The sequence below is a fragment of the Aspergillus campestris genome, assembly GCF_002847485.1.
Source record: "Aspergillus campestris IBT 28561 chromosome Unknown P168scaffold_6, whole genome shotgun sequence".
Classification (NCBI taxonomy): domain Eukaryota; kingdom Fungi; phylum Ascomycota; class Eurotiomycetes; order Eurotiales; family Aspergillaceae; genus Aspergillus; species Aspergillus campestris.
Window position 1 is genome coordinate 24,334 of NW_020194341.1, and position 26,300 is coordinate 50,633.

At 34.2% G+C, this 26,300-nt stretch overlaps 6 protein-coding genes across 6 annotated transcripts; 3 read left to right on the plus strand and 3 right to left on the minus strand.

Annotated features, from left to right (window-relative positions):
• Window positions 1–10,199: 10,199 nt before the first annotated feature.
• Window positions 10,200–11,826, minus strand: P168DRAFT_310710 (S-methyl-5-thioribose-1-phosphate isomerase). The gene is made up of 3 exons (XM_024839419.1): window positions 11,721–11,826; window positions 11,092–11,651; window positions 10,200–11,043 (listed from the first exon to the last, which is right to left on the minus strand). Exons 2-3 carry the CDS (start codon window positions 11,613–11,615, stop codon window positions 10,398–10,400), a joined length of 1,170 nt encoding a protein of 389 aa, XP_024692584.1. The 5' UTR covers window positions 11,616–11,651; window positions 11,721–11,826; the 3' UTR covers window positions 10,200–10,397.
• Window positions 11,827–11,942: 116 nt separating this feature from the next.
• On the minus strand, window positions 11,943–12,602 carry P168DRAFT_252707 (U4/U6-U5 snRNP complex subunit LSM6; the record flags this gene model as incomplete). Its single annotated transcript, XM_024834344.1, has 2 exons — window positions 11,943–12,441; window positions 12,497–12,602. The coding sequence occupies 2 exons, from the start codon at window positions 12,600–12,602 to the stop codon at window positions 12,305–12,307; spliced, it is 243 nt and encodes an 80-aa protein (XP_024692585.1). The 3' UTR covers window positions 11,943–12,304.
• A 128-nt stretch (window positions 12,603–12,730) lies between these two features.
• P168DRAFT_149624 (small ubiquitin-related modifier domain-containing protein) lies at window positions 12,731–14,300 on the plus strand. The gene has a single exon (XM_024832793.1). The coding sequence runs from the start codon at window positions 12,893–12,895 to the stop codon at window positions 14,009–14,011; it is 1,119 nt and encodes a 372-aa protein (XP_024692586.1). The 5' UTR covers window positions 12,731–12,892; the 3' UTR covers window positions 14,012–14,300.
• A 1-nt stretch (window position 14,301) lies between these two features.
• On the plus strand, window positions 14,302–15,117 carry P168DRAFT_149670 (RNA methylation protein TRM112). Its single transcript, XM_024832794.1, has 3 exons — window positions 14,302–14,650; window positions 14,711–14,900; window positions 14,960–15,117. Exons 1-3 carry the CDS (start codon window positions 14,465–14,467, stop codon window positions 14,962–14,964), a joined length of 381 nt encoding a protein of 126 aa, XP_024692587.1. The 5' UTR covers window positions 14,302–14,464; the 3' UTR covers window positions 14,965–15,117.
• Window positions 15,118–15,223: 106 nt separating this feature from the next.
• On the minus strand, window positions 15,224–19,427 carry set1 (histone methyltransferase SET1). Its single transcript, XM_024834345.1, has 2 exons — window positions 15,568–19,427; window positions 15,224–15,509 (listed from the first exon to the last, which is right to left on the minus strand). The coding sequence occupies exons 1-2, from the start codon at window positions 19,169–19,171 to the stop codon at window positions 15,406–15,408; spliced, it is 3,708 nt and encodes a 1,235-aa protein (XP_024692588.1). The 5' UTR covers window positions 19,172–19,427; the 3' UTR covers window positions 15,224–15,405.
• Window positions 19,428–22,813: 3,386 nt separating this feature from the next.
• Window positions 22,814–26,038, plus strand: gfa1 (glutamine--fructose-6-phosphate transaminase (isomerizing) GFA1). Its single transcript, XM_024841188.1, has 6 exons — window positions 22,814–23,115; window positions 23,184–23,254; window positions 23,353–23,584; window positions 23,679–25,072; window positions 25,127–25,288; window positions 25,344–26,038. Exons 1-6 carry the CDS (start codon window positions 23,111–23,113, stop codon window positions 25,562–25,564), a joined length of 2,085 nt encoding a protein of 694 aa, XP_024692589.1. The 5' UTR covers window positions 22,814–23,110; the 3' UTR covers window positions 25,565–26,038.
• Window positions 26,039–26,300: the final 262 nt, after the last annotated feature.

A 26,300-nucleotide genomic window follows, 5' to 3' on the forward strand; every position in this document is an offset into this window, starting at 1 on the left:
TAATATTCTTTTAAATATACTTATTTAAGAAGAAAATTTTATAATTTTTATATATTAAATAAATAATAATTTAATTATATATTTTATATATAATTTTTATAATCTTACTAAGTATTCTTAATAGCTTATTTAATATTATTTTTCATAGATATTTCTTTATATCTTATTTTTATATTTTATTATTATTATTATTTATTTTTTTTATTTAAAGTATAAAAATTTTTTACTTTATTATCAAATTAATATATTCTAGAATTAATAAAATAAAAGATAATATAAATAATTAAATAAACTAGTTATTATATAAAAAAAATAGATATTTATTAAAATAAAGTACTAGAAGTAATTAATAATATTTTATTAAAAAAAAATATAAGAGATTATTCTTAAAAACTAAGAATAAAAAATAAATATCTAAGAATTAAAATATTTAATTTTATAATATAATAAATAAGTAAGACTTTCTATAAACTTAAGAAGATAAAAAAAAGAATTTATAAAATTTTAAAATATAATTAATTAAGAATATATATAAGTAAAAAGAATTATAATAATCTAGATTAAAAATTTATAATTATTATATAATTAGTATTAATAATTATAAGAATCTTATAATAAAATAGATTAAAATAAATTAATTCTAATGTATTTTAGAAAAATCTATTTTAATTTATTTTAATTTATTTTAATTTTTAATAAAGATATATATTTCTTGTTTTATTATATTATATATTTTATTATCTTAGATATAATTATTAATAATACTTGGATTAATATTAAGATCTTTATTTTTTAGTTTTATTAAAATATAATAATTTATATATGATTAAAATATAAAGTTTTAATTAAAAAAGTAGTATATCTTAAGAGTTATAAGTATACTAACTAAAATAGGTATATATAATAATATTCTATTTTAATAATTTATTATTTTATATAGCTAAATAGTAGCTAAAAAGAGAAAGACTTAATAATTTTATATAAATTAGAATTAAAATAGATTATCTTAATCTGCCCTGTTACCCCTGTTGACGATTCTGCCAGCCGCCGCTCGGCGGTCAGCCTGTCAAAGGGGGTAGGGCTCAGCCTGCTGCCTACCTAATTGGGACTAGCCTACAGTATATTTTAGTAGCCCATAGATTATTAATAAAACATTATCTTCTTCTTTCTTAATAAACTAAGTCCTATTATAATAAATAGTAGTATGTTTATTAATTTAGGGTTTTTTAAGTTATTTTTTATCTAGTATACAAGTATACTAATTACTTGCTTTTATAACTTTATATATCTTTTATATTTAGTATTATTTTCATATTAAGAAAATTTTATTTTTTATATTAATAATTATTATAATTAAGAAAATCTATCCTGCTCCTAATATTATATTATAAATTATTCTAATAATTAGATACTATTATATCTTTATATTATTTTTCTATCTTATTTTATTAATTTTATAAAAATTATTATTAAGTTTATTATTATACTAAATTTTAGTATATTTCTAGCTTTTCTTATATAATAATACTTGTATTATATCTTTATAAATAAGAATTATATATAGTATAAAATCTAATAATAATATAAGTAAATATATTAATTTTTTATTTATTATCTAGAATAAGATAATATCTTTTAAAATAAGTTTAATATTTTAATATTTTATTTAATAAATTATATTATTTTTATTAATCTGAATTTCCTATAATTTATTAAGTATAAAACTTACTTATTTAATTAGTTATTTACTAGAAGAACTCTTTATTATATAATAAGAGAATTTCTAAAGAGTATTATAAAGATTATTAATTTAATATAATATCTAAAAATAAGCTTTACTAGAGAGTATATAACCTGAATTTATAATCTAATTAGAATAATTATTATAATTATATTTAATTATATATTTATATTTTACTTTAATAATTTTATTTATTAAGTTAGTATTGGAATAATCTCTTATTATTCTATGGAAAAGGTATAAAAGTTTTTATTTATAATATTATTTTATTTACCTTAGAATATTCTCTATATTTCTACCTACTACGGTCTATCCTATTAATTTCGTTAGGTCGGTCCACAATTCGCCCTAAAATGTCATCTGACCGCTTGCCTAATTAGTCCTTTTAGAAGTTATACTGCCTGCCTGCCTGCCTGCCTACCTGCCTACCTGCCTACCTGCCTACCTGCCTATATTATTAATATGACACCTTCTCCTCCACCCAAAGCTGAATATTCACCTTGTTTGACCCGTGATGATTGTCTGCGTATTTTAACCCTTTGGTATAATACTGGCTACACCTACAAGACTATTACCAAGAAGCTTGACTATATTATCTACTAACAAGTATAATATACATGCCAGGCCTATATTTTAACTTTATATAAGACTAAAGAACAGCCTCCCAAGCTCTCTAAGAAAGAGATAGATAATATAAAAGATTTTATAAAATTATCTAAGTTTATATATTATCTTTCTTATATTAAGATTATAGAATATATAAATCTTTTTATTTCTAAAGATATCCTAGCACGTGCTCTTTATAAATATAATTATAAATATTATAAAGCTCTCTAGAAGTCTTCTCTTAATAAATATAATAAGTATATATACTTATAATAAGCCCTTTAGTATATTTATTAGATAACTAAATAATAAAATTTTATATTTTAGTCTAATAAGACATGGGTTACTAGAGACTTTTATATATATATATAAGTAATCTAAAAACCTGAAGAAGAGCTTGATAAGATATATCTTTATATCTTCTTATTATTTAGAAAAGGCTAGATATTTTAGGCTTTATTTTATAAAGATATTAAAAAATCATGTCTCTTTTAGAAGAAAGAATAAGATAAGATTAATATAAAATCTTATTATAAATATATAGTTTCTTTTATAAAGAGATATCTAAGACTTCTATAATAAGATAATTAGTATCTTTTTTTTATATAAGATAGAGTTCCTAGTTATTAAAGTCAGGTTATTATTTAAGATTTTATAAAGTATAGTATAAAGTCTATATTTTAGCCTACTTTTTTACCTGATTTGAATCCTATAAAGATAATATAAAATTAAATAAAGAACTAGATACAAAGAGAGTATCCTAGAAAGAATTAGCCTGGATATAATATTTTATAATAATAAATATAAGAGGCTTAAGATATAGTTCTTGAGATTTTACTTAGGGATTTAATTAGTTTTATATTAGAATATTATTAAGTTGTGGTTAATACAGAGAGGGGATATACCTGCTTTTAGATACTATATATACTTTTATATAGAGAATATATATATATTCATGATCAGTGGCAAAAATTGGCAGAATCCTATATGGGTATAGTGGCAATTGTGGACCGACCTAATGAAATTAATAGGATAGACCCTAGTATTTTTATATAGTAAAAAGATAAAGATTCTAGAATAATAAATTATATATAAATATAATAATAAAGTTTATTCTAAAACCTTTCCTGGATTATTCTTTTATATATCTTTAAATATTACTATTTAATTATTTACTATAATCTGATTATTTATATATATATATTAACTTTATATATATATCTTAATTATCTTTCTTTATCACCTGATCTTTTTATATAATTTAATCTTTATTTATTATATAAGCTAGTAAATATATTTAATAAATATAAGCTTATTTACTTTTTTATAAATTATAAGAATTTAATAATTATAAGCCTGGCCTATATCTTCTAGAAGCTTTATATCTAAGAAATTTATTAATTATTACTAAAAATTTATTAATTAATACTTAGTTAAAAAGACCTGAATTATTACTTAACTAGAAAAATATTTTTCTAAAAAATTATTATTTTTAAAAAATTAAAAATAAATATAAATATAACTATTATTTTAAACTTATCTAATAATTAATTACTTTAAATTAATAATATTAAGCTTATCTCTTAAAATAAGAAAATATAAGATTATATTAATCCTGATTAATTAAAGCCCCTGAAATTCTTTCTAAAATTAATATATTTAAATTCTTTCTTAATAAATCTAATAACTAAATCACTTATTTAATTATTATATAAGAAAAGAGAGATATAAAGAGATTTAATAAGAAATTATAAATTTTAATATAAAAAATATAAGTAAATTTTCTTAAGAATTTTATATATTCTTTTAATTATTACTTAAATAATCTTAACTAATTAGAAATAAGTAATTATAAATATTTAATTAACTTATATTATTCTTTAAACTCTTTAAGAAAAACTTATATTAACTAATAAGTTATAAAAATAATATATTATTACTAAATATTATTTACTTAAGAATTTTAATTAAAATTAATTAAATAACTTATAAATTTCCTAATAAGAAAATACTTATTTTAAAGTAATTAAATTAAAAATTAATAAAGTTATTAAATTAATTAAATCTTTATATAACTTTATTAATTTAATTTATTAAATTTTAAATAATTTTATTAAGATATAGTAAAATAAGTTATTTAAAATTAAGAAGAATAATAAGCTAATCTTATTTCTTTATTTTATTATTAAGTAATTTCAAGATTTATTAAAATTAGATTATTTATTAAGATAAAAAATAATAAAATATCTTATATATAATCTTTAAGAGGTAAAATAAAAAAGTTAATTAATTAATAATTATAAAAAATTATAAAAAGTTAATATTAATCTTTTTAAGAGATAATATCTATATTAAGAAGAATTAAATAATAATTATTACTTATTTATTAAATATTATTATATTAATAATTTACTTGAAAAATTATAGAATTTTATTGAAAAGTAAAAAGTTATTAAAAGATTTAAAAATATAATTAAAAATAAGAAATTTAAAACTATTTATAAAAGAGTTTTAAATAAATTTAAGAAATTAGCTTTAATTATTATAATAATGAAGAAATCTTATTTAACTAAATTATATAATTTATTATTATTATATTTATAGACTTATAATATTATTTTAAATATTTATATTTATAATAATCTTAGATTATTTACTAAATATAAGAAGATAAATAACTTGAAATTAAAAATAAATATAAATAATATAATTACTTATATAAAAGAATTTAGAATTATAATTATATTAAAGACTTTAAGCTAAAACTACTTATATATTAATTTTTACTTAAATATTATATTTATAGAAAAAGTAAAAGAAGTAAGTATATTTTATAATAAATAACTTAGTTAATTAAAAATAATAAATTATAAAGTAATTTATAAAATTAAATAGTTATATAAGATTTTATTAATTAAATAAAACTTAACTAACTAATTAAATTTATTAAAATTATTTTTTTTAATTAATTTGATAAATTTATTTAAGCTAAAGAAGTTAGATAATTTAATTATATATTTCTAATATTATTAATTAGATTATTTAAATAAGTAAGTTATTAATTATCTATAAGATATAATAAACAACCTAAATATTTTAAAGAGAAAAGTTAAAGAAATCTCTTATTATTTAATATATTTAATTCCTAATTTAAAATATTAAATCTCTTATAAACTAATTAATATAGAAGATTAATTATTTAAATTATTATATTAAAATCTTATTTATATAATTATTATATTTAATAATAATAAATATATTAATTATATATATTATCTAATTTTAATATTTCCTTTTTTAATCTCTTGTTAAATCTAGTAATAATAAATATTAATATATTTTAGCTTAGTAATATAAATTAAGTTTTTTTTATTAAGTAGATTAATAATTTAATTATTATTATATAAAATAATTAGCTTTTATTTAGAATCAAATTAAATAACTTTAAAAAGATATTTTTACTAATAAATTTATTTTATAATATTTAATAAGCTTAGTAATTAAGTCTTAGTAATAAAAATAATAATTATTTTTTACTTTCTTATTAATTAATTAATAAGATTATTAAATAACTTATATAAGTAAGCTTTAATATTTTTTCTTTAGTAATTATTTATAAAAGTTATATTACTTATTAATATAAATACTATAATTAATAGATTCTTATTAATTAAGTATTTAATTATATAATTTTTAGTCTTATTTAAGTAAGTAATTATATATTTAGTAGCTCTTATATATTTCTTATAAGATTTATAAAAAAACTCTAAGAAAATTTAAGTTACTTTTAATATATTAAATTAAAAGATAATTATAGAATATAAAGCTAATTCTATTTTTTATTAATGTTTATTAATTAAAAAATTATATAATTTTTTATTTATTAGTTTAAGTAAATTATTTTCTAGTAATAAGTAAAAATTTTTACTAGAAAGAGATATTCTTAATAATTTTTTATAAATATAAAATTTATAAGTAATTTTTTTAATATAAATATCTTAATAAATCTAGATTTTTTTATTTAGGTAGTTCCTGATTACTTTTATATTTAAAAATTAAATTAATTTATTTATATTTTTTATTAAATATTTAATAAATAACTTGCTTTTTAACTCCTGAGCTTATTTTTTATAATTTTTATAATATAAAAAAATTATATTATTAATAAAGATAATTAAGATTAGATAATTATTACTAAATAAGTAAAGATTCTTAAATATTATATATAATTTAAATATATTTAAAGTTTTAGTAATCTTGTCCTGTTATAAATAATATACTTATTAAAATTTATATAAGACTTATTATAAAAGAAAAATTTAGTATTTTTAATTATACTTAAGAAAATAATAAATATAAACTAGCTTATTTAAGTAACTATTTAAGAATATATTTATTATATTATATTAATAGGCTTTAAGATTAAACATGATTATTAAAGCTAGAATAATTAAAAAAATTTAAATAACTAGAATAATAATTCTAGTTTCTTAATTATTTATAATCTATAAATTATTTTTAATATAAATTTAAGCTTTAAACTTACTTAAATAATTTTACTTATTAAATTTATAAGCAAATACTTATTTTAATAATAATATTTTTTAATTTAGAGAAATTAAATTCTTTTTAATTAAAATAAAGATTTTTATCTTAAACAATTATTAAAATTTAATATTTATAGCTTACAGGAATCTCTTTAAAAAAGAGTAACTTATTATTTTTTTTAAATTTATTAATAAAAAAAATAATATATTTTAGTAAATCTTCTTTTAATTATTAAATAATATATTTAATAAAGCTCAATAAAAGATTTTATATATTTTTAATACATTTTTATAATTAGATAAATAATTATTAAGTAATTTAAATTAATTATACTTAGTTCTATAGTATTAAGAATTATTAATTATTATTATTAATAATAAAGAAATTTACTTAATTTTATCTTTAATTAACTTTAAATCTAATTTTTTTAACTTTTTTAAATTTATAAAATTTATTAGTTAATTTCTAAAAATTTTATTTTAATATTTAGATTTAGAGTCAGATAAAGTATATATAATAAATTAATTATTATAATTATATAATTTCTCTAATTTTTTTTTAATTATTTTATTAAGATAATCAAGTAATTTTAAGTTAGATATATTACTTATAAATTTAATAATATTCTTAAGAGCTTAATTAAATTTAATCTAGGTAAGTTATTTATATAACTTTTAATAATTAATAATTAACTTATATTATAACTTATTCTTTTTAAAGAATTATTTTTTATTAAAAATATAATTATATATAATAATTACTTTATTTTTAAAAGGTATTTATATTCTTTATATATTTTTTAATATATATTTAATTAAGTAACTAATAAAAGCTTATAATTAAAGCTTAGTTAATCTTAATATATTAGTAATTTAAGTATAAATCTTATATTTATACTTTTTTAAATAATTAATATAAGACTTCTTAGTTATATATTCTAATTAATTATTTTTAGAAATCTTCTTATATAGAGCTTTATAAGAAGTTTTTTATTAAAGTTTTTTATTTAAGATTTAGTTAAGTAAATATATAATAATATTTATAATTTCTAGCTAATAAGAATAAGATATATTTAATAAATTACTAAGTAATTATATTTTTATAATTATTATACTTCTTAATCTTTTTATAAAAGGATTTTACTCAGGTTAATAGAATAATATAATCTTATAATTAATGTTCTTTTTTTTATAATATTAATTAAATATATAGAAAAGATCTATAAAAAAGATATAAAAGTTTTTATTTATAATATTATTTTATTTATCTTAGAATATTTTTTATATTTTTATTTATTTTTATATAATAAAAAGATAAAGATTCTAGAATAATAAATTATATATAAATATAATAATAAAGTCTATTCTAAAACCTTTCCTGGATTATTCTTTTATATATCTTTGAATATTATTATTTAATTATTTAGTATAATCTGATTATTTATATATATATATTAACTCTCTATATATATATCTTAGTTATCTTTCCTTATTACCTGATCTCTTCACATGATTTAATCTTTATTTACTACATGAGCTAGTGAATATATTTAGTGAATATAAGCTTATTCACTTTCCTATAGACCACAAGAGTCTAATAATTATTAATAAAATATTATCTTCTTCTTTCTTAATAAATTAAGTCTTATCATAACAAACATGCCTTGTGCTAATCTATAGAATAGATCTAGATTAGATTCTTTAATCTATAAATCCAGTAGATCAGGATCCAGATCCAAAAGTTAGATCTAGATCTGCCCTATTTAGAGATCTATCTGCCTGTTATAGAAACCTAACAAGGTTAATACCCCACAAAGGCAGTACAGCCAGGTAGAAGCTAAATACTAATCAGCTAATAAAAGAATCAAGAATCCTATATAAATAAAGATATAGATTACATGATATAATATACTCAGGAATCTACTTTAGAAAGTATATAATAAAATATAGAAAAATAAGTATATTAATTAAATATATCTTATTATCTATCTTAGAAGGTATATAAAGAAGTATATAAAAAAAGAATATATAAGAATACTTATTTACCTGTATCTATAGTTTTAATTAATTATATCTAATAATACTTTTAAGTCTGAGTATATCTTTAGTCTAGTTTCTACTTGTCTATATTTTACTAAGTATTAGATATATATACTTAATATAGCTTACTTCTCTTCTTATTTATTAGTTATCTTTAGACTATTAGATTATCTTATTAATTAATATAATTAGCACAGCTATTATATAAGATCTTAGGTTTATTAAATCTATAATTAAATTACTAATAAGAAGAACACAGGGTACTCTTTATCTTAAATAATCTAAGCCACTAATACTAGTACAGCAGAAGCTTGAAGGGATCCTAGGGTCTTGACACTGCCCTGTGTTCTTTAATCCAGAAATCTAGTAGATCAGGATCCAGATCTGCCCTACCTGGAGGTCTATAGACTACTATATATTTAGCATAGTTTAGTAAGGATTTTGTGATATGGTTATGCCACTCTATTTATTTATGATAATAATATAATTATATAGGCTAGTATTACTTATTAAGACTTGATTTAAAATTATAAAAGCTTTATTTATAATTATATAATTATTTTAATAAATAATTTAATATATACTATACAGAAACTCTAGACTAAAACTATTTATAATTATTATTAAATTATTTAAACCAGCTTAGAGCAGTAGTTATCATATATAGTTTTTTTAATATAATTAAATAATAACATAATTCTTTAGATACTCTTATAAGCAGCTCTTAAGTTATAATTTTAAAAAAAAAAAAAAATTATTATATTTATTATCATTATAATTAAATAATCTAATAAAATTAGTATTAAATAGTAGTGAACAGAGGTATAAGTAACACTTGAAATAAGCTAGAAAAGGCTTGATTTGGGCAAGAAATTTCAAGAATTCAATTTGTGATCAAAGAGATGTTCTTGACTCCGCCTGGTTCTGAGGTCTAATAGCACACATGCCAAGAAAATTTGCTGTCACGCTGGGTAAATCTCCCCGCCTGATGTGCCCAGTTGTCCGCCAAATGTTTAATTAGTCGGTTGTGAGAAGTACATTCTCTTACCACCTAAAAATAAACACATTATTCTATACCTAGCAAAACATGTCTACCCCAAATCCAGACATCAAAGAGGTTAGTTATCACTGCATTTCCATTCCCGCCCCTTTACCCTCTACAAGGTACAATATACACAAAAATCTATCTTAGCCCTGGAACTAACATCAGATATCATATAGGCCCTTAAAGACATCGCTGAGTATATAATCTCTCCCTTCTAGAAACCTGTTTGATTGCTCTCTTATGCTTCAGATGCTCTAGCCCGCGTCTTATTTAGACATATCTGATCCATTTGTAGGGGCGAGAGGACAGCGCAAGCACTTGAAAATCATTTGAGCACCATTGAATGCAGAATTGATGGGTTATTAAATGAAATTGGGAGGTACAAGAGCACAGAAGAATCCGAGCACAGTCAAAAAAATCACACTATGGGGGCACATGGCACAGAAGAGTCTTCGAACAAGCGTTCCAGATGAAAGTCCCCACTTGCGTCCTTCTCAACCACACCTTTTTCCGTTATGATACCATCAATCAAAGCAGCGGGGGTAATGTCAAATGCTGGATTCCAGACATTGATACCTTTTGCAGCTATGCATATGGTATCCAACTGCAGTTCATCAACCTGGGAAGCTCCTTCACGTGGCCCTCTCACATTGGTAACCTCAGAGGCGGGACGCTCTTCAATCATAATCTTGCCACCGGATTGCGTAGCCATATCTATTGTTGTCAGTGGAGCAGCCACAAGAAACTTTACATTATGGTGCTTTGCAGTGACCGCGAGTCCGTATGTTCCTATTTTGTTTGCGGTATCGCCGTTGGCGGCCACTCGGTCCGCTCCAACCACAATAGCACTGACGTTGGAGTCATCTTTACCAAGAAGGGCAGCCACCATTGAGTCTGTTATCAATGTCGCAGGAAGACGATCATGGACCAATTCGAATGCAGTAAGGCGGGAACCCTGATTGTAGGGTCTTGTTTCTGTGCAATAGGCGTGTTCCAAAGCTCCTGCGGAAGCCAATGATCGAATTACGCCCAGTGCAGTGCCGTAGCCTGATGTAGCAAGAGAGCTAAATTCGTAAGTGACAAATGTCTCTCATCATTCGTATAGGACGTACCCTGTATTGCAGTGTGTAAGCACCGTGGCCATTGAGTCTCGAAGAACGGAGTTTTCCAATATCCATCTTGCGCCGTTTTCTCCGATCCTTTTATTGTCTTCCAAGTCTTTGGCCAACATTAATTCCGCCGCGTGGATAAACGCAGTAGCGACCCCATGGCCTGTTGACCCGGCGGTTTCGGCGCATAGTTTCACTTGATTTTCAAGCTTGCGAGCAGCATCACTGAGGTTGACTGCAGTGGGCCTGCTGCTCACAAGATATTGTAATTTCTCCCTGATGAACACCTGAACATCTTCCACACTGGTAGATAATTTATTGGTAGACACAAGCTCATGGAGTTCACTTGCAAGAGAAAGTGCAGCCACAATCGCGATAGCAGGTGCTCCGCGAACTCGCATATCCTTGATTGCATGCCACCCCTCTTCACTTGTTCGTACTTTGACGTACTTTTCCACGTGTGGGAGCTTCAGCTGATCAATTATAGATAGATCACCGCTTTCATATCTGATTGCCTGTAATGTCATCCTGTCTAATACCTTGTGGAGATCACCCTCCTAATTCTGGAAAGACAATTAGTGCACTGTCATCAATGAAACAAAGATATAGAACATGGGAGGTTTGATACAAACATAAAATCCAGTAAACTGTAGTTTAGATGAGCTTACACATCAAGACTTGTTCAGGGTATGATCCAAAACTTCAGTTGAACTCTGCGGTGGGGCATCTGGAAAATTTAGACGCGGGGTTAGACAAAACTCCATGAAAAAAAGGACCGTGTAATTCCCAGTACACTACGCCGTTGCTACTCACCCCCCATGTAATTGTTGTAAACCAACATTATCTATGGAGGTGATATCTGCTACAGGAGTAAAATGTTCCGAGTGTAGAGTATTCTCTAACAAAAGTGTTGGGAAATCAGACTAACAAGCCAGAAGCCATAACACCAAATTTGCCTTGAAAAAAGAGCACAGGATTCACATCCTAACACAACACATTACAAAGTATTCTACCTGCAGTTTAGTAAGATCAAATCAGAATTTACAAACCATTTCATAAAATAGATGTCTTGGTCACAATATCTCATGTATAATGGGGGTTGACATGATTGCTGTGGATTTGCAGCAAATTTATCAGAATAGAAGCCTGATGCAATTCAATCCGCAGAGATGTAAAGTACTTAAATGTGCAAATAATCATTAGAAATGAAAACATATCAGTCACGAAGGATTGACAAACCATTGTTCCCCCGAACAAAAGCATCGCCATACTTCCGTCTTGAATTCCCATTCACAAACTCTTCGGACCTTTCCAAGGCAATGTTCATATAGCCATCAACTGATTGGAGTTCCCCTGTATTCAAAAGAATATTAGTATAATTACTTTATCTCTGATGGAGATTTATAACCTTTATAGACAACACCTGAATTCAATTTCACTGTGACAGGTGCGCCAATGATCTCGCCGAGGAATGTGGACGGGTCTTTGCCTTCAGATGATGCACCGTTTTCCATGGTTTCTACCCTGGTATTTTCCTTATTCAGATGATTGAATTGTTAATGGGCCACTATTGTAACTGAGTGCAAAAACTGCCTTGTTCCGGGAATACAACAGGATTGGCGCATGGGAGCGGGAAGTATGGCACGTGCTTCGTCCAACGACGCCGTTGTTTTTTTCGGAAACACTTCGTCCGTCTGCTTATGTCCTCGGCTTTCCCCTCCAACCGTAACTCCCACCTTTTGTCCATGATTCAATACTTCAAAGTTTCTGGTATTTCTGTCTGGTGCAATGCCAAATAATCTCCATGCGGCCGTTCTTTAATAGACCTTCCTGGGCAAGCAGAGGCGAAGAGCCGTCTTCAGACTTTTATCGTCGTGGAGACCAAACCTACAAGGACATTGTTGCCGCCAGTAGAGATGCCCGGAAGAGACTGGAAAATGGAGTTGACATCTCAACAGACAGTAAGCTGGGACCAGAGCAATATGTTCCCCGGGAAAGCGTACCCCAAACGTGTCATGACCAGATAACATGTGATGAAAGAAACCTTCATGAAAGCTCCTCTAGACCTCGCAATCAGGTCGAACCCCACCAACGCCAGCGCACCAATTCTCTTGTGTCCGAAGAATCAAGGTCTTCTTCTCCCAGTCCCAGTCGGGTTTCGGGTGTTCTTCGAGCCACAAATTTGAGGTATACAACAAAGTGCCCGAAGAGCGAACATGAGCCATCTCGGGAGCCACATCATGAACGGGGTAGTGCAGTCCCTGGCGATAGTGTTCCTGAATCACGAGAAGACAATGCGGCTGATGATGTCGTCCAAATCCTTATTACTTCGCAAATTGAGAACACACAGCCACTTATCGTCTATCGCAGAATGACACAACCATTCCGAGACGTTCGCTTGGCTTGGTGTCATCGTCACAAATTTCTGGAAGATATGCAATCCTCTATATATTTGACATGGAAGGGTAGGCGGCTTTTTGATGTAACAACTTGCAGAAGCTTGGGAATCAAACCGTCGAGGGACACTCTCTTTTCGCACACCCCCGATCTTGGCGAGAAATCCGTTCATATCCACATGGAAGCTGCCACGAGCTGCCCCAACAGTTATAATAGTCGACAGTTCTCGCCGATCAATGAACGTGGGTTGGATCAGTCTGTGTTGAATATTGAAGAGACGAGCGAGAGGGACCAAAACCTATCTACTAGAGTCGTTCTCAAGTGCCCTGGTCATGATGAGTTTACAACAAGAACTCGCCCCAAAGCGCCTATTTTACAAATCATCACTGCTTTCCGTAAGGCAAATAAGATCGCATCGGAAAAAGATATCTATCTAGTATTTGATGGTGATCGCTTGGATCCTGGGTCCTGCCTTGCCGACTATCAAATCACAGATGATGATCTCGTGGATGTTATGATAAAATAGGCCTTGAGAAAATAGCAGTTTCACAAACATCCTCGAAATTGACGTTATTTCCGAACACTTCGATTTACATGTTGAGCTCTTACATTGAAACTTTTTCTGTTCAGTTGTAAGAAACAAGACTGGTAATTAGACTGTAGATATTTAGTAAAGACGTTGGACATCAGACTGATGCACTTCCTCGATAATTCCCGAGCGAATTAGCGCACTTGTGAATTAACAGGTGGGAGGAAAGGAACAAAAGGATAATCGGTTAGTGGGTTCCTGTATGCAATTTGACAGTTAGCGGGAGAGGCTTGAATCCGTCCCGATGTTGAAATTTTCCGGGGCATGTAAATTCTGATAGCACTTTCTGCTCAGCAGCATCCTGTACATAAACATCCCCCTACACCTAACCCCGAGTTTCGGTTGTTTCTTAACGATATAACATTACAAATTTAAGCTACTACAGGGGATATGAAATTGTTTACAGCAAATTTCTTGGCTTGCGCTGTGAAAAGTTGCAGGACATCACCAGCTTCCTTTCCACTTCATTTTCGAGATGCCGAACTCGAACAACAGGAGCTTGACTTTCAACCGGATTTTATTCGTAATATACTTCCTCGACTTGACTGGGATGCGCTACAGGTGATTGCAAATGAGGTCAGTAGATTCCGCCGCAATCATTTCATTCGGACAGTGTTATGCTCACTTGCTCTAAAGCTCGGTTTCCCCAAACTTCCCGAGAACAAGCCCGCAGATGACTCGCTGGGCGATGAAGGCCTGTTAAGGGATATTCACAAACTTCTTCTGGAGACACAGGTCATCGAGGGAAAGCTGGTCTGTGGAAACTGTGGTCATGAATACATGATTAAAGAAGGAATCCCGAATTTTCTTCTTCCAAGTCATCTAGGTTTGAAAAACCCCTCAATTCAGTTTATCACTATCACTAATATGTATATTATTGATTAGTCTAATGTCGACGTGGATCATGGACTACATGATATCTGTGTTGGTCATCATGCGTGCAATACATTCTGCGCATACCATCCTCCCCATCTCATCCTCCGGTGGACTGCGAGATGACGAGTTTGGCACTATATATAGATTTTCGCTTAGCCACCGTTCGACTCTCAGACAATGCTGCACTTGTAGCAAGCACTCAAGGGTCCCCATTGCGCTAATGGGATGGCTACATGGTACATCATGATTACAATGGCGCTTTATTGGAATTATGAGGTACAATGAAAAGTAATGGAAGGGTACACATATGGGTATGCTATATTCAAGCGGACATTCAAATTCCAGGGGAGGGTTTCCCGACCAGTTATACTCAGCCGATCTACCAGGTTCAACTCTAATTAAAGCAACCAAAAATCTGCTTGATTGAGGGGCAATGCGAGCATAGAATGCAAGGCTCAATTGAGGAAGCCTTTGCAGCCAGTTGAACCACAAAGACAGGGGATTCTGTCATCGCTGTCCCATTCTCTTTCGAATTTGTAGTCATAAGTAAGCTCTTCATCTGTGGGATAGTTAGTCGACCCGTACGGAATTGTTAATCAAATATTTGGGAGGCTCACCACGTTCGATATCCCGCAAAGCATATATGACAATCCGTTTGCTTCCGTCGACCTTTATGATCTTGGCAGTGCAATTAGGCGTACAGCTATGATTGATGAATCGAGCAATACCCCCTCGTTTTGTGGCATCTATAACTGTGTTTTCGTCGATACGAAACAGATAGCTGCTGCCTATGCCACTCTTCAGGTACTGTCTCTCTCTCATGTCCGCAACCTGCTGCCGTACTTTTTCCCCAACATATTCGATGATCATGTCATTTGCGGATATGTTTTCCTCGGCGTAAAGACCCCAATTATGGATTGCCGATCGGGCAAAGCGAACCGGTTTCTTTCGCTTTTTCAATTGATTAAACCGCAGAACATCGCTGTCGCCGCTCTGAGTGGGAAGAGCCTGTTTTTGTGCATTGATGTCCGCAATGAGCCGACGATTATTCACCCTTGTTGACCTAGATGTCGACTTAGAGATGGTCTTGGCTGCAGCTATTCTTGCAGCTTCGGCAGCGACAGTATGGGGGTCGTCCTTCGCTCTAGCCTCGCGCTCTTCTCGGGCTTTCTGGACTTTGATTCGATGCGGTAGGTATTTTGATTTCTCGGATTCCAGTATCTTCTTTCTCCCTTCGGTTCGAGCTGACCCTGTTGTATTGGACACGTAGTAGCCGTGAATGGTAGTCTGCTCATGCACTGGGCCGGTTCCTCTGGGGCGATTCAGGGTTTTGATCTCCTTTTGTCTCCATGCCCATGCTGCGAGATTACCAACACTGGCCGTAGGGTGTTGGGTTAAGATGTCTTGCAGGAAGCGCAAATCTTCCTCGTCCTTGATGAGGTTCTGCCAACCATCGAGATCCATGATCATAGCATCATCATCTTCCGTTAACGGCCGTGGTTCATCATATGAGACCTTCCATACAATCTCCGCTTTCAACCCGCCAAGCAGCCTTTCATTGTCACGCTCATCAATGGGAAGCACTATGCCATGGTGGTCATCTCCATACATAGGAGATTCGGTATCGACCCTTTCGACACTGGATGGGCTTGGTATTCCATCCTGCTTCTCGGGGTGTTCTGCGCTCTCCTGAGATCTTTTCTCTTCGATAGAACTTGTCGGTTTCCCCCAAACTATAGTTCGATCATCAGCCACGTGTAGAGTAGCAACTCCCCCCACATGCTCGTTAGCCGTTCCTGTTGTCGGGTCAATACTGAAAAGTTCGCCGTCGTCTTTCAGCCTCTTGTGTGCCGTAAAGTCTTTGCTGTCCCTTTTCCTCTTATGCGATGTGAGCAAATTTTCTTGAGCTGATTCGTTTGGTAATATGACATCTTCGGAATCTTCGATAGTGCTGTCCCGGTTTGCATCGATCAAATTCTGGACCACAGATATGTTTGATGGCTCAGAAACAAACCCATCATCATCATCATCAGACTCTAAAGATGCTGAACTGATTCGGCTAGTCCGTCGGCTGTCTTGCTCATCTGTGTCTCTGGTAAACGGCGTTCTTTGTTCATCATCCGAGTCCTCCACATCATGAAGTTGCTGAAGCCGATGATAAAGAGGTCTAACTTCTTTGCTTCGTAATGGCTGCTTGCGCCTTTCGTCCAAGAAAGCAGCGCTAGTTGGGTCGAGGCGCCGAGCCTTTCTGATGCGTGGAAGCGCGAGTATGTTGAGATTGGAGGTAGTGAAAGGATGCCGATTCTTTGCTAAGTCGGAGCGCGAATCGGCAGTACCGAGTGAACTGTCAACATCGATCTGAAACATCGGCCTCTTAGCTCCTTCTGGATCAGCAATGCCCAGTTTTTTCCTCTTTGACGCATGGCGATCAGGATCGAGATAATCGTAGAGCGCTGGGGCAGCAATGCGCGACTTCACGTCCTCGAGCAGCTTATCTTTGAGGTCTCGTATTATGATAAAAAGCACCTCCTTGCAAGGATCCAAATCAAGCGCTCGTTGCTTTTTCTCCTCTTCAACATCCAGGGTGGCTTCTTTTTGCAGCCTTTGAGTTTCAGCCCGCTCACGTTGCTCTGCTTGAAATCGTGCGGGACTCGGGCTTCGTTCGTATGAGGGATTACCATAGGGTTGACTTTCCATATTCATGATATACGTGAACAGTGGTTTCATGTGGCACATCTTATAGCAACGTTCTGTCTCTTCCTCGCCGCGCCGAGAGTTCTCGAATATGATATAATATCCGGTTTTATCGCAACGAATGTCTTTCCAATCGAATAACTTCAATCTTTTCTTCAGATGCGGCACTGTTGTGCTGAGGACTGGGACATAGCAGTGTGCGATAAAGATATATGGGTCGCGTTTTATTTGACTCAAGATCGGAGTCTCTTCAACTAGCGACGTCATAGTAGGCTTGAGAAAAGTCGCCCTCGGTCCTTCTGGTATCGTAAGGGGCCGCATTGATGATCTACCAGAAGGACCTTTCGGCGCGCTTGGTGGGGGCTCGTTGTTCTTTGCTTGGGGTTCGACTTTTGTTTCCTCGGACGCCGGAACATTGCTCTTTGGAACAACTCTTTGCAAATCGACTGTTTTGGAGACAATTCTCTCGGTGACGGTCCCATCCCTATCTAGCTCAACACGGATTCGGCGGGTCCCAATACGCTGGTCTTTTCTGCATTCATAGTAGGCACGTCGAGCTGCCGTTACTGCGAGGACCGGACCACCACCTCTGAACGACCCGCTGTCTTTGTATTTCACCGAACACACCCCGAGAAATCTTCCAGTTATAGGATCTGTCCGGTTGTTGATTTCCGATATGTCTCCGAAGCTTGTAAACAAAGCACTAATAGGCGCAAGGGGAGTAAGAGGATCAAATCCGGTGACAACGATTTGTACTGGAGGTCCCGGCCCTAGTGTCGAGGTTGAATCGTAAGGCCAGTGTTTCAAGTTGTATGGCGCGGGTCGGTATTTCGTCTTTTGTTTACATCCAGCACCTTTTGTGTAATTTGATATTGAGAGGCGGGGATCAGTCTGTTCGTCATCCTGCTTGTTAGGTAAGATGTCCGCATAGCGAGGTTTCCTCCGCTTCTCCTTTGAAGACGAACGTTTTTCAACGTCAGGATCGTAGATAAGTTTGTAGCCCCTGATGCTCTCTAGGCGGCGGCCGTGTGATTGGGGTGTTGGTGGGGTGTGTAGAGGCGTCATGGCAGGCTTCTGTTCCTCGCACCCAGAATTGGTGTGATCTTCTGCAACACCATTCCTCGTCTTATTCTGGGGTGGGCTAGATTTATGGGGTGGCGAGGATTCTGTATTTGTCAATGGTGTGAGGGTGTCAAAGCGCCCCTCATATAGATATGGAGCGCCATTCTGAGGGGCAGATGAGCTGGGTGCTGTAGGATCCGTGTTTGCAGAGCTTGCGGATCCATACCCGATGGTTTCGACTGACGTCTTCTTCGGTTCTGCGTGAGAGTCTGCAAGGATACCATCGGCGGCTGGATTGTGAGACTGTTCCAATACAGCAGACTGCACAGCCGGCTCATCGATTTCGTCATTTTCGAGTTGCGGCTTCGGTCGTGGTCGGTCTCGGGTGGTTTTGATCCGTTTTTGCTGGAGGACCGACGGAGCCGTAGGGAAGAAGTCCGCAAAGCCTGCCGAAGAGCGAGACATAATGAGAGGTGGCTACTAGCCAAAACCAAAGCAGCCGTAGTTAAATGGCAGCATCCTTGAATATAACCTATCTGGTATTATGTGGACATTAGGCCAGGGGATATCTCCTGACCCAGGCAGCGCGCGGCGGGTTGACTCCGAGTTGGAAACGAGATTGGTTTCTAGGGGAGTCGGGAGGAGGCTAGAAAGGTTGCGCAGACGGATAAACTTGCCAAAATTCGTTTTGATAGGAAAACTTCAACGACAGTAATAGAAGCTGGAACGGAAAGGAAATGGTTGATGTGTGAGGCAGAGGAATTTGGTAATTCAATGAAAGTTGCGCCCGGTCCGATCCGTTACTCTCCCTACCACGGCAATGAAAGGGAGAGGAAGGGAACATAATCACAACACTGGAAGTTGTAGTATTTGTCCGATTTATTTGATTTAAAGTGATAATGAGAAGCTGCTAATACCTATTGTTTTTTGATTAGTTAGCTTCTTCAGATTATTGATGTGCACATATTATAATTTTTTCTGCCAAAATAGAAGACAATAGAGTCTGAACCACTTGCGAAAGGTTCTGGGTTCTGCACATCAGTACTTACAGTTCATGATAGGATGGATGCGTGCTGAGCTGGAATTATCTAACAAATACAGGCCTCTAATCAGCAGTACACCACTCCTTCTTTCTCCATCTCTATTTCTTTTCCATACTACTTTCATCCTTGGGGCCACGGTTTGTTTTTTTTCAATTAAAATAGTGGTATCTTCTAAGCAGTAACACTAAGGTATGGGGCTTTTCGCAACATGGGAGGTCTGCTCTACCTGTTAGACAGCTAGTTTCTACTAACAGCATCTGGCAGTGCAAATGACTTATGATAACATCCAACATGGTATCCAAGCCAATTTGATTTATCAGTTGACTAAGCCTAGTATCCTACATTCAAAGTACACAGGAAACGACCTAACATGACCTACAACCACTACACATTATAGACAGGTAGACTCTCTCAGAGAATTGGAGTATGTTATGTTTGAAAGTGATATGTTGTATATTCAAACACATATAGACCGGGTCAGAATAGGAATGACCATGTCTACACTAGGAGACCCATGAAAAGGTCAATACGTACTCTATAACTAACCACCGTGGAGATCATGACCATAACCATACCCTCTTGCCGGACATTTGTTGATACCTTGGCCAGTCAGCCAATAGGCAAGCTCACAATATCTAGGCTATATAACCTTGACGAGTAGCATAAAGCGGGTGAGAGTTTCGAAACACAAGTGCGTCGTATGCCAGGTAAACAGAATGTAAGTTGTCACAAGATGTATATCTTGGCGGGGTGTGCCAGACAGAGGTCTTGCTTTATTCTCCTCGTCCATCAAATATAACAGGTACCTGGTAGTCTGCTGTAATGATTCATGTTCTGTCAAGTACACAAATAATGTGAAGCCTATCATTGTTCTTATGGTATCCCTCTTGTCATATATTATATCCCAGTAATTAAAGGTGGCATAGCTACAAGCTAGTCGTAGCGTAACCCTGACTATTAGTCACTATTCTTTGTGGCCTTCTGATTTTCTATGTTGGGCCTACCAGTAGCAACATGAAGCACAGTCTGCTGCATTCCTTGTACAAAGTCTGTTGTGTTAGATGATATGGCGTAATAATTTATCAAATATGAGAATATAGCAATTGTTACTACTTCGTATTAAGCATGTTATATGCCAGGAATAGACTCGAGAGATAATCCACGACTAATAACATAGGTGGTCTAGCATTGCCCAAAGCAAAACAAACCAATTAACTAGTACTGGGAGCTTGACGTCCTATCTCTAACCAGATTATAGATGTTTTTGAATATGGGAAATGGAAGTGAATCGGAAGAATGAGTACCAAGTAGTGGTAATGGCCAATTTTGGGCCCTTGGGTTTCCTACCTGCCTACCAGGTACCTAACCAGTAGGTTAAAAATATACCATAATTAATCTCTATCGAAAATAGGAAAGCCCTATATCCTCAAAGCTCCATGCTATCAATATAGACTTTACTATGATATGTTACCTTACACTACTCCGTATAGAAAAGGCAAAAAAAAAAAAAAAAAAAAAAAAGTGCAATGTTCACGACTAACATGAGTCGTTATCTTACTAGGGGGTTCGTGGTACTAGAAAAAGATGATATCAACCCTACATAGGTATACGCAATGACATAATGGAAACAACTAGGAATATCAAGATATCCACACACAATAAACTTACGCTTTATAGTATCACTAACACAGGACCAAGAGTGCTAGGAACTAGTTTGATTTAAGCCTCAGGTAGAAATAGTTCTGAAACACAAGGTCCAAGGTACAATGCACGACACATATAGGGAGCCTGGATGGGTGGACCATACCCAGAGATAGGTGTAAACTATACGTTTGTATCGGATCCATTTACCAGTAACAGTCTTGCTTGCCAATTTGACTACCCGATCCACTAGCACAAAATATACTTACTCATGGCCAGACGTCCTGGGCGCATCTATAGTCCCATATGGAGCTGCTATGAGAGCTACCAGGGGTGCTCGCGGAGACATCATGTAGAGCTGCGTAGAGTCCTTGTATATAAAAAAAAGCCGGGTAGATTTACTTCGCGAGACCAATTGAGGGGGGCTGTTATATGGAAGAAATATTGCATATAAGAATAGAAATTGTGCAGATTGTTCAACACTGAATCATATTACTATTATTAACCCTCCTAAAGAAAGCAAAACATGTACAGAGTATGACTAGTTCTATATCCTAAGAATATGTCTCATATGTTGATGGTGATGCCGGATGCCTGCCCCACAATTATTATTTTTAGGATGTAGGACCGAAAGGCAGGTCGGTACCAATAAATTACACGAATACAGACAATAGGCTAGCCTGGTCCCAACTAAACGTACCTTCGCATTTTCCCATCCTTGATTCCTTGATGTACCTGAAATTTACTACGTGGGTCTGTCAGTTATGGCTTGGATAAGGGACTCAGAATAGGTAAACTGCCTCACCAAGAGCATTGTCAGTCTAATAGTGCTGCGTAAAAAACATGGCCAAAGAAGCCTTAATATCCTTGTCCCCATTTCAAGACGACAACACACGCATATTTTTGCAGGGCCTGGCTGACTATTTCAAGATGGCTCAGCTGTAATGTTTCAGTTTATACGTAATTTGGTGCGGTATTATGTATTCAGCTGGTTTTTCTGTTACTGGATGTATTATTGCCATGGTGGTATTACCAGGCAAATCCCAATGGGGAAAACTCCCTATTGCCTATTGAAAGACAGGTTTGAACAGGAGGTTGAAGGACTTAGTATAAGTGAATAGTTAGTGCTCCAGAAGATCAGCAACTGACTGACTGTATAGGCCCAAGTTGGCTAATAATAAAATGAACAGTGTTATTTTTGACATGCTAAGTGGGGAATCTGAACTGTTAACAGCCGATCTTTGCTATGTATTCATCGAATGGAGGATTATTTTAAGCCGAGTCACGGGTGAGACATTCTGAGAAACTGTGTGAGGCGTGGGGAATACCATTGGCCACCGCCTCTTTGTTCGTCGTGGCCCATATTATTCACTAGTAGGTAGGTACTAGTACTAGCTTCCCTGGTCCGTGTGTGGGCCGATCACAAACATAAAACAACAACAGCTCCCCTCCTTTCCCACTTTACTGATTGTCGATCTTCACACACCTTCTTGTCTTCTGACCTCTTGCTTCCTACAATATCATCTCTCATCTACCCGCAATACATCTCTATTATCACACCTACCGGTTTATCCTGTCTTCCTCTCTCCCAGTGTCGGCTTTCAAGGTGATAGGTTCAAATACTCTGTACCTGTCCCCTAAGGTCCCTCATACTTTTAATTCGAGTCCCTTCACTTTTCGAAACCAACGATAATCTGTTTGGCTGCCCCCTTGCATAACAATGTGGTATGTTCTCGAATCTTCGAAGAATCATTCGCGTGGCATGCACAGCGGGTCTAACATACATACTACAGTGGTATCTTCGGCTACATCAACTACCTTGTGGAAAGAGACCGCAAGTTTGTCCTTGACACTCTGCTCAATGGTTGTACCCCCCCCCCTCCTTATTTTGCTGTCAAAAGATCCCCGCCTACTCCTGCGCTCCCGTATTCCAGTATGTGTATAATTACTGACGGGTTATAGGCCTCTCGAGACTTGAATACCGAGGTTATGACTCGGCAGGCCTTGCAGTTGACGGCAACAAGAAGAATGAAGTCTGTGCATTTAAAGAAGTTGGAAAGGTTGCCAAATTGAAGGAGCTCATTGAGGAGTGCAAACCAGATTTGACAAAGACCTTTGAGTCTCACGCTGGCATTGCTCATACGCGCTGGGCGACTCACGGCACACCTTCTCGTCAAAATTGCCATCCTCATAGGTAAGATGAATCGACCCGCGATCATCTTGATAACGTTGCGTTCCACACGCTTGAGGGATTCAAAGGCTAATGCACACTGCTTCTCACTGGATAGGTCTGATCCTAACTGGGAGTTCTCTGTTGTCCATAACGGGATCATTACCAACTACAAGGAACTGAAGGCTTTGCTGGAAACCAAAGGCTTTCGTTTCGAAACCGAAACCGACACAGAATGTATTGCCAAATTGACAAAGTACTTGTATGATCAGCAGCCCGACATCGACTTCACGGTATTGGCAAAGGCGGTCGTGAAGGAGCTGGAAGGAGCCTTTGGTCTCCTCATCAAGTCTGTACACTACCCCCATGAGGTTATTGCTGCCCGGAAGGGTTCACCACTCGTCGTCGGGGTGAAGACCTCGAAGAAGATGAAGGTCGACTTCGTCGATGTTGAATTCTCAGAAGAGGGCGCTCTTCCTGCTGAGCAAGCCTCTCAACATGTTGCCATGAAGAAGTCCGCCACTGGGCTGCTTGCCCCTCCCGACAAGTCTCTTCTTCATCGATCGCAGTCCCGTGCTTTCCTCTCCGATGATGGAGTTCCCCAGCCTGTGGAGTTCTTCTTGTCCTCTGATCCATCTGCAATCGTCGAGCACACAAAGAAGGTTCTATACCTCGAGGATGATGACATTGCTCATATCCATGAAGGACAGCTTAATATCCATCGACTCACAAAGGATGATGGTACCTCCAATGTTCGCGCCATCCAGACAATTGAACTTGAACTCCAGGAGATTATGAAGGGCAAATTTGACCACTTCATGCAAAAGGAGATCTTTGAACAACCAGAGTCCGTGGTGAACACCATGAGGGGTCGACTGGATGTTGCAAATAAACAAGTCACACTTGGCGGTCTTCGACAGTACATTTCCACTATTCGTCGCTGCAGAAGAATAATCTTTGTTGCATGTGGAACCAGCTACCACTCGTGTATGGCCGTGCGTGGCGTGTTTGAGGAGCTTACCGAGATCCCCATTTCCGTGGAGCTTGCATCCGATTTCTTGGACAGACAGGCACCGGTTTTCCGGGATGACACATGCGTGTTTGTTTCTCAATCCGGAGAGACTGCCGACTCACTCATGGCTCTTCGCTACTGCCTTGAACGGGGTGCCTTGACTGTTGGTGTTGTGAACGTTGTGGGATCGTCTATTTCTCTCTTGACCCATTGTGGTGTGCACATTAATGCTGGTCCCGAGATTGGTGTCGCTTCGACTAAGGCATACACCTCCCAATTCGTTGCCATGGTCATGTTTGCACTTTCCCTTAGTGAGGATAGGGCCTCGAAACAGAAGAGACGGGAGGAAATCATGGAAGGCCTCTCAAAGGTTTCTGAACAGTTCAAGGAGATCCTGAAACTTAACGACCCTATTAAACAGATGTGCGCAAACTTTTTCAAAAACCAGAAAAGCTTGCTTCTTTTGGGACGAGGGAGTCAATTCCCAACCGCACTGGAAGGTTGGTGAATCTTTGAGGACAATATTCCAAGTTACTTGCTAATTTGATCTCCAGGTGCTCTCAAGATCAAGGAAATTTCTTATCTCCACTGCGAGGCCGTGATGTCTGGTGAACTGAAACATGGCGTTCTCGCTCTGGTGGATGAGAATTTGCCGATAATCATGATTCTCACTCGAGATAATATCTTCATCAAATCAGTTAATGCCTACCAGCAAGGTAAGACAGCCCATTTTGACGTGTTTTGATATAACAAGTTATTGACAAAACACAGTCATTGCCCGAGGTGGTCGCCCTATCGTGATTTGCAATCACGATGACCCCGAGTTTTCCACTGCGCAGACTGAAAAGATTGAGGTTCCGAAGACTGTTGATTGTCTTCAAGGACTTCTAAATGTGATCCCCCTGCAGTTGATTGCATACTGGCTCGCCGTGCTCGAGGGCCTTAATGTTGACTTCCCTCGCAATCTGGCCAAGTCGGTTACTGTTGAGTAGGCTTGGTTCGCTGCCCAGGCCTAATCATAAGGTGTATTTGCATCTACTGCAGTACCCATGCAAACTCGTGGTAGTATTTTTCTGTCATCCTTAGCATTTCCCCTGTAATGTCATTAGGACTATAACGTTTGAAGTCCCCGATTCAAGACTGCTTTTGTATTGCTCCTTCGAGCCGCTGCGCGCATATGTTGTGATTCTGCTTTTTTTTTTTTTAACTTTTATATTTATGTCCACCCGGCTTGCTTTCGGGCGAGGCCGGTCAGTCTAATGACCAACTGAAACAATGAGTCTCTGGGATTACTCTCCGTACATAGAATTCTTTATTGGTGCCTTTTCTCGTGGACGTTCCTGATCTTTTCGAATGAGTTTGCAGACTAAGTCGGTAACGTAAAACCACCGGAAGACCGCACCCATGTTGGAAACTCTGTGAATATACTTTGTACAGCCAGCAGGCGGAGGGATCAATGTAGGAACCCCTAATATAGATGCAGATATTGAGACAATATTGAACCATCTGACCTAATATCTGGTTGGCTGGGGGCAAACTGCCACAATAATATTGGTGTGACGAATCAGGACGGTATTGTAGCAGCTCCGAAACAGCGGGGTCGGGAGAGTACGTCTCTTGACGGGACACTGCAGACTAATCTACTTTGAGGGAGGGGTCTCCCTTGGGCGGCATGCCGCCTTTGCGCTGAAGTACTGCCACTAAAGGGACTCTTCTTCCCCGCAGTTT

Bases quoted from the DNA above. Each gene is read 5' to 3' on its own strand.
- P168DRAFT_149624 (XM_024832793.1), top strand. From the start codon at position 12,893: ATGCGGCCGTTCTTTAATAGACCTTCCTGGGCAAGCAGAGGCGAAGAG.
- gfa1 (XM_024841188.1), top strand. The intron at 23,255-23,352 runs GTTGTACCCCCC...GACGGGTTATAG, and splicing joins CCTTGACACTCTGCTCAATG to GCCTCTCGAGACTTGAATAC. The intron at 25,289-25,343 runs GTAAGACAGCCC...GACAAAACACAG, and splicing joins AGTTAATGCCTACCAGCAAG to TCATTGCCCGAGGTGGTCGC.
- set1 (XM_024834345.1), bottom strand. From the start codon at position 19,171: ATGTCTCGCTCTTCGGCAGGCTTTGCGGACTTCTTCCCTACGGCTCCG. The intron at 15,510-15,567 runs GTGAGCCTCCCA...ACTATCCCACAG, and splicing joins TTTGCGGGATATCGAACGTG to ATGAAGAGCTTACTTATGAC.
- P168DRAFT_149670 (XM_024832794.1), top strand. From the start codon at position 14,465: ATGAAATTGTTTACAGCAAATTTCTTGGCTTGCGCTGTGAAAAGTTGC. The intron at 14,651-14,710 runs GTCAGTAGATTC...CTTGCTCTAAAG, and splicing joins TACAGGTGATTGCAAATGAG to CTCGGTTTCCCCAAACTTCC.
- P168DRAFT_310710 (XM_024839419.1), bottom strand. From the start codon at position 11,615: ATGACATTACAGGCAATCAGATATGAAAGCGGTGATCTATCTATAATT. The intron at 11,044-11,091 runs GTACGTCCTATA...TTACGAATTTAG, and splicing joins CTTACACACTGCAATACAGG to CTCTCTTGCTACATCAGGCT.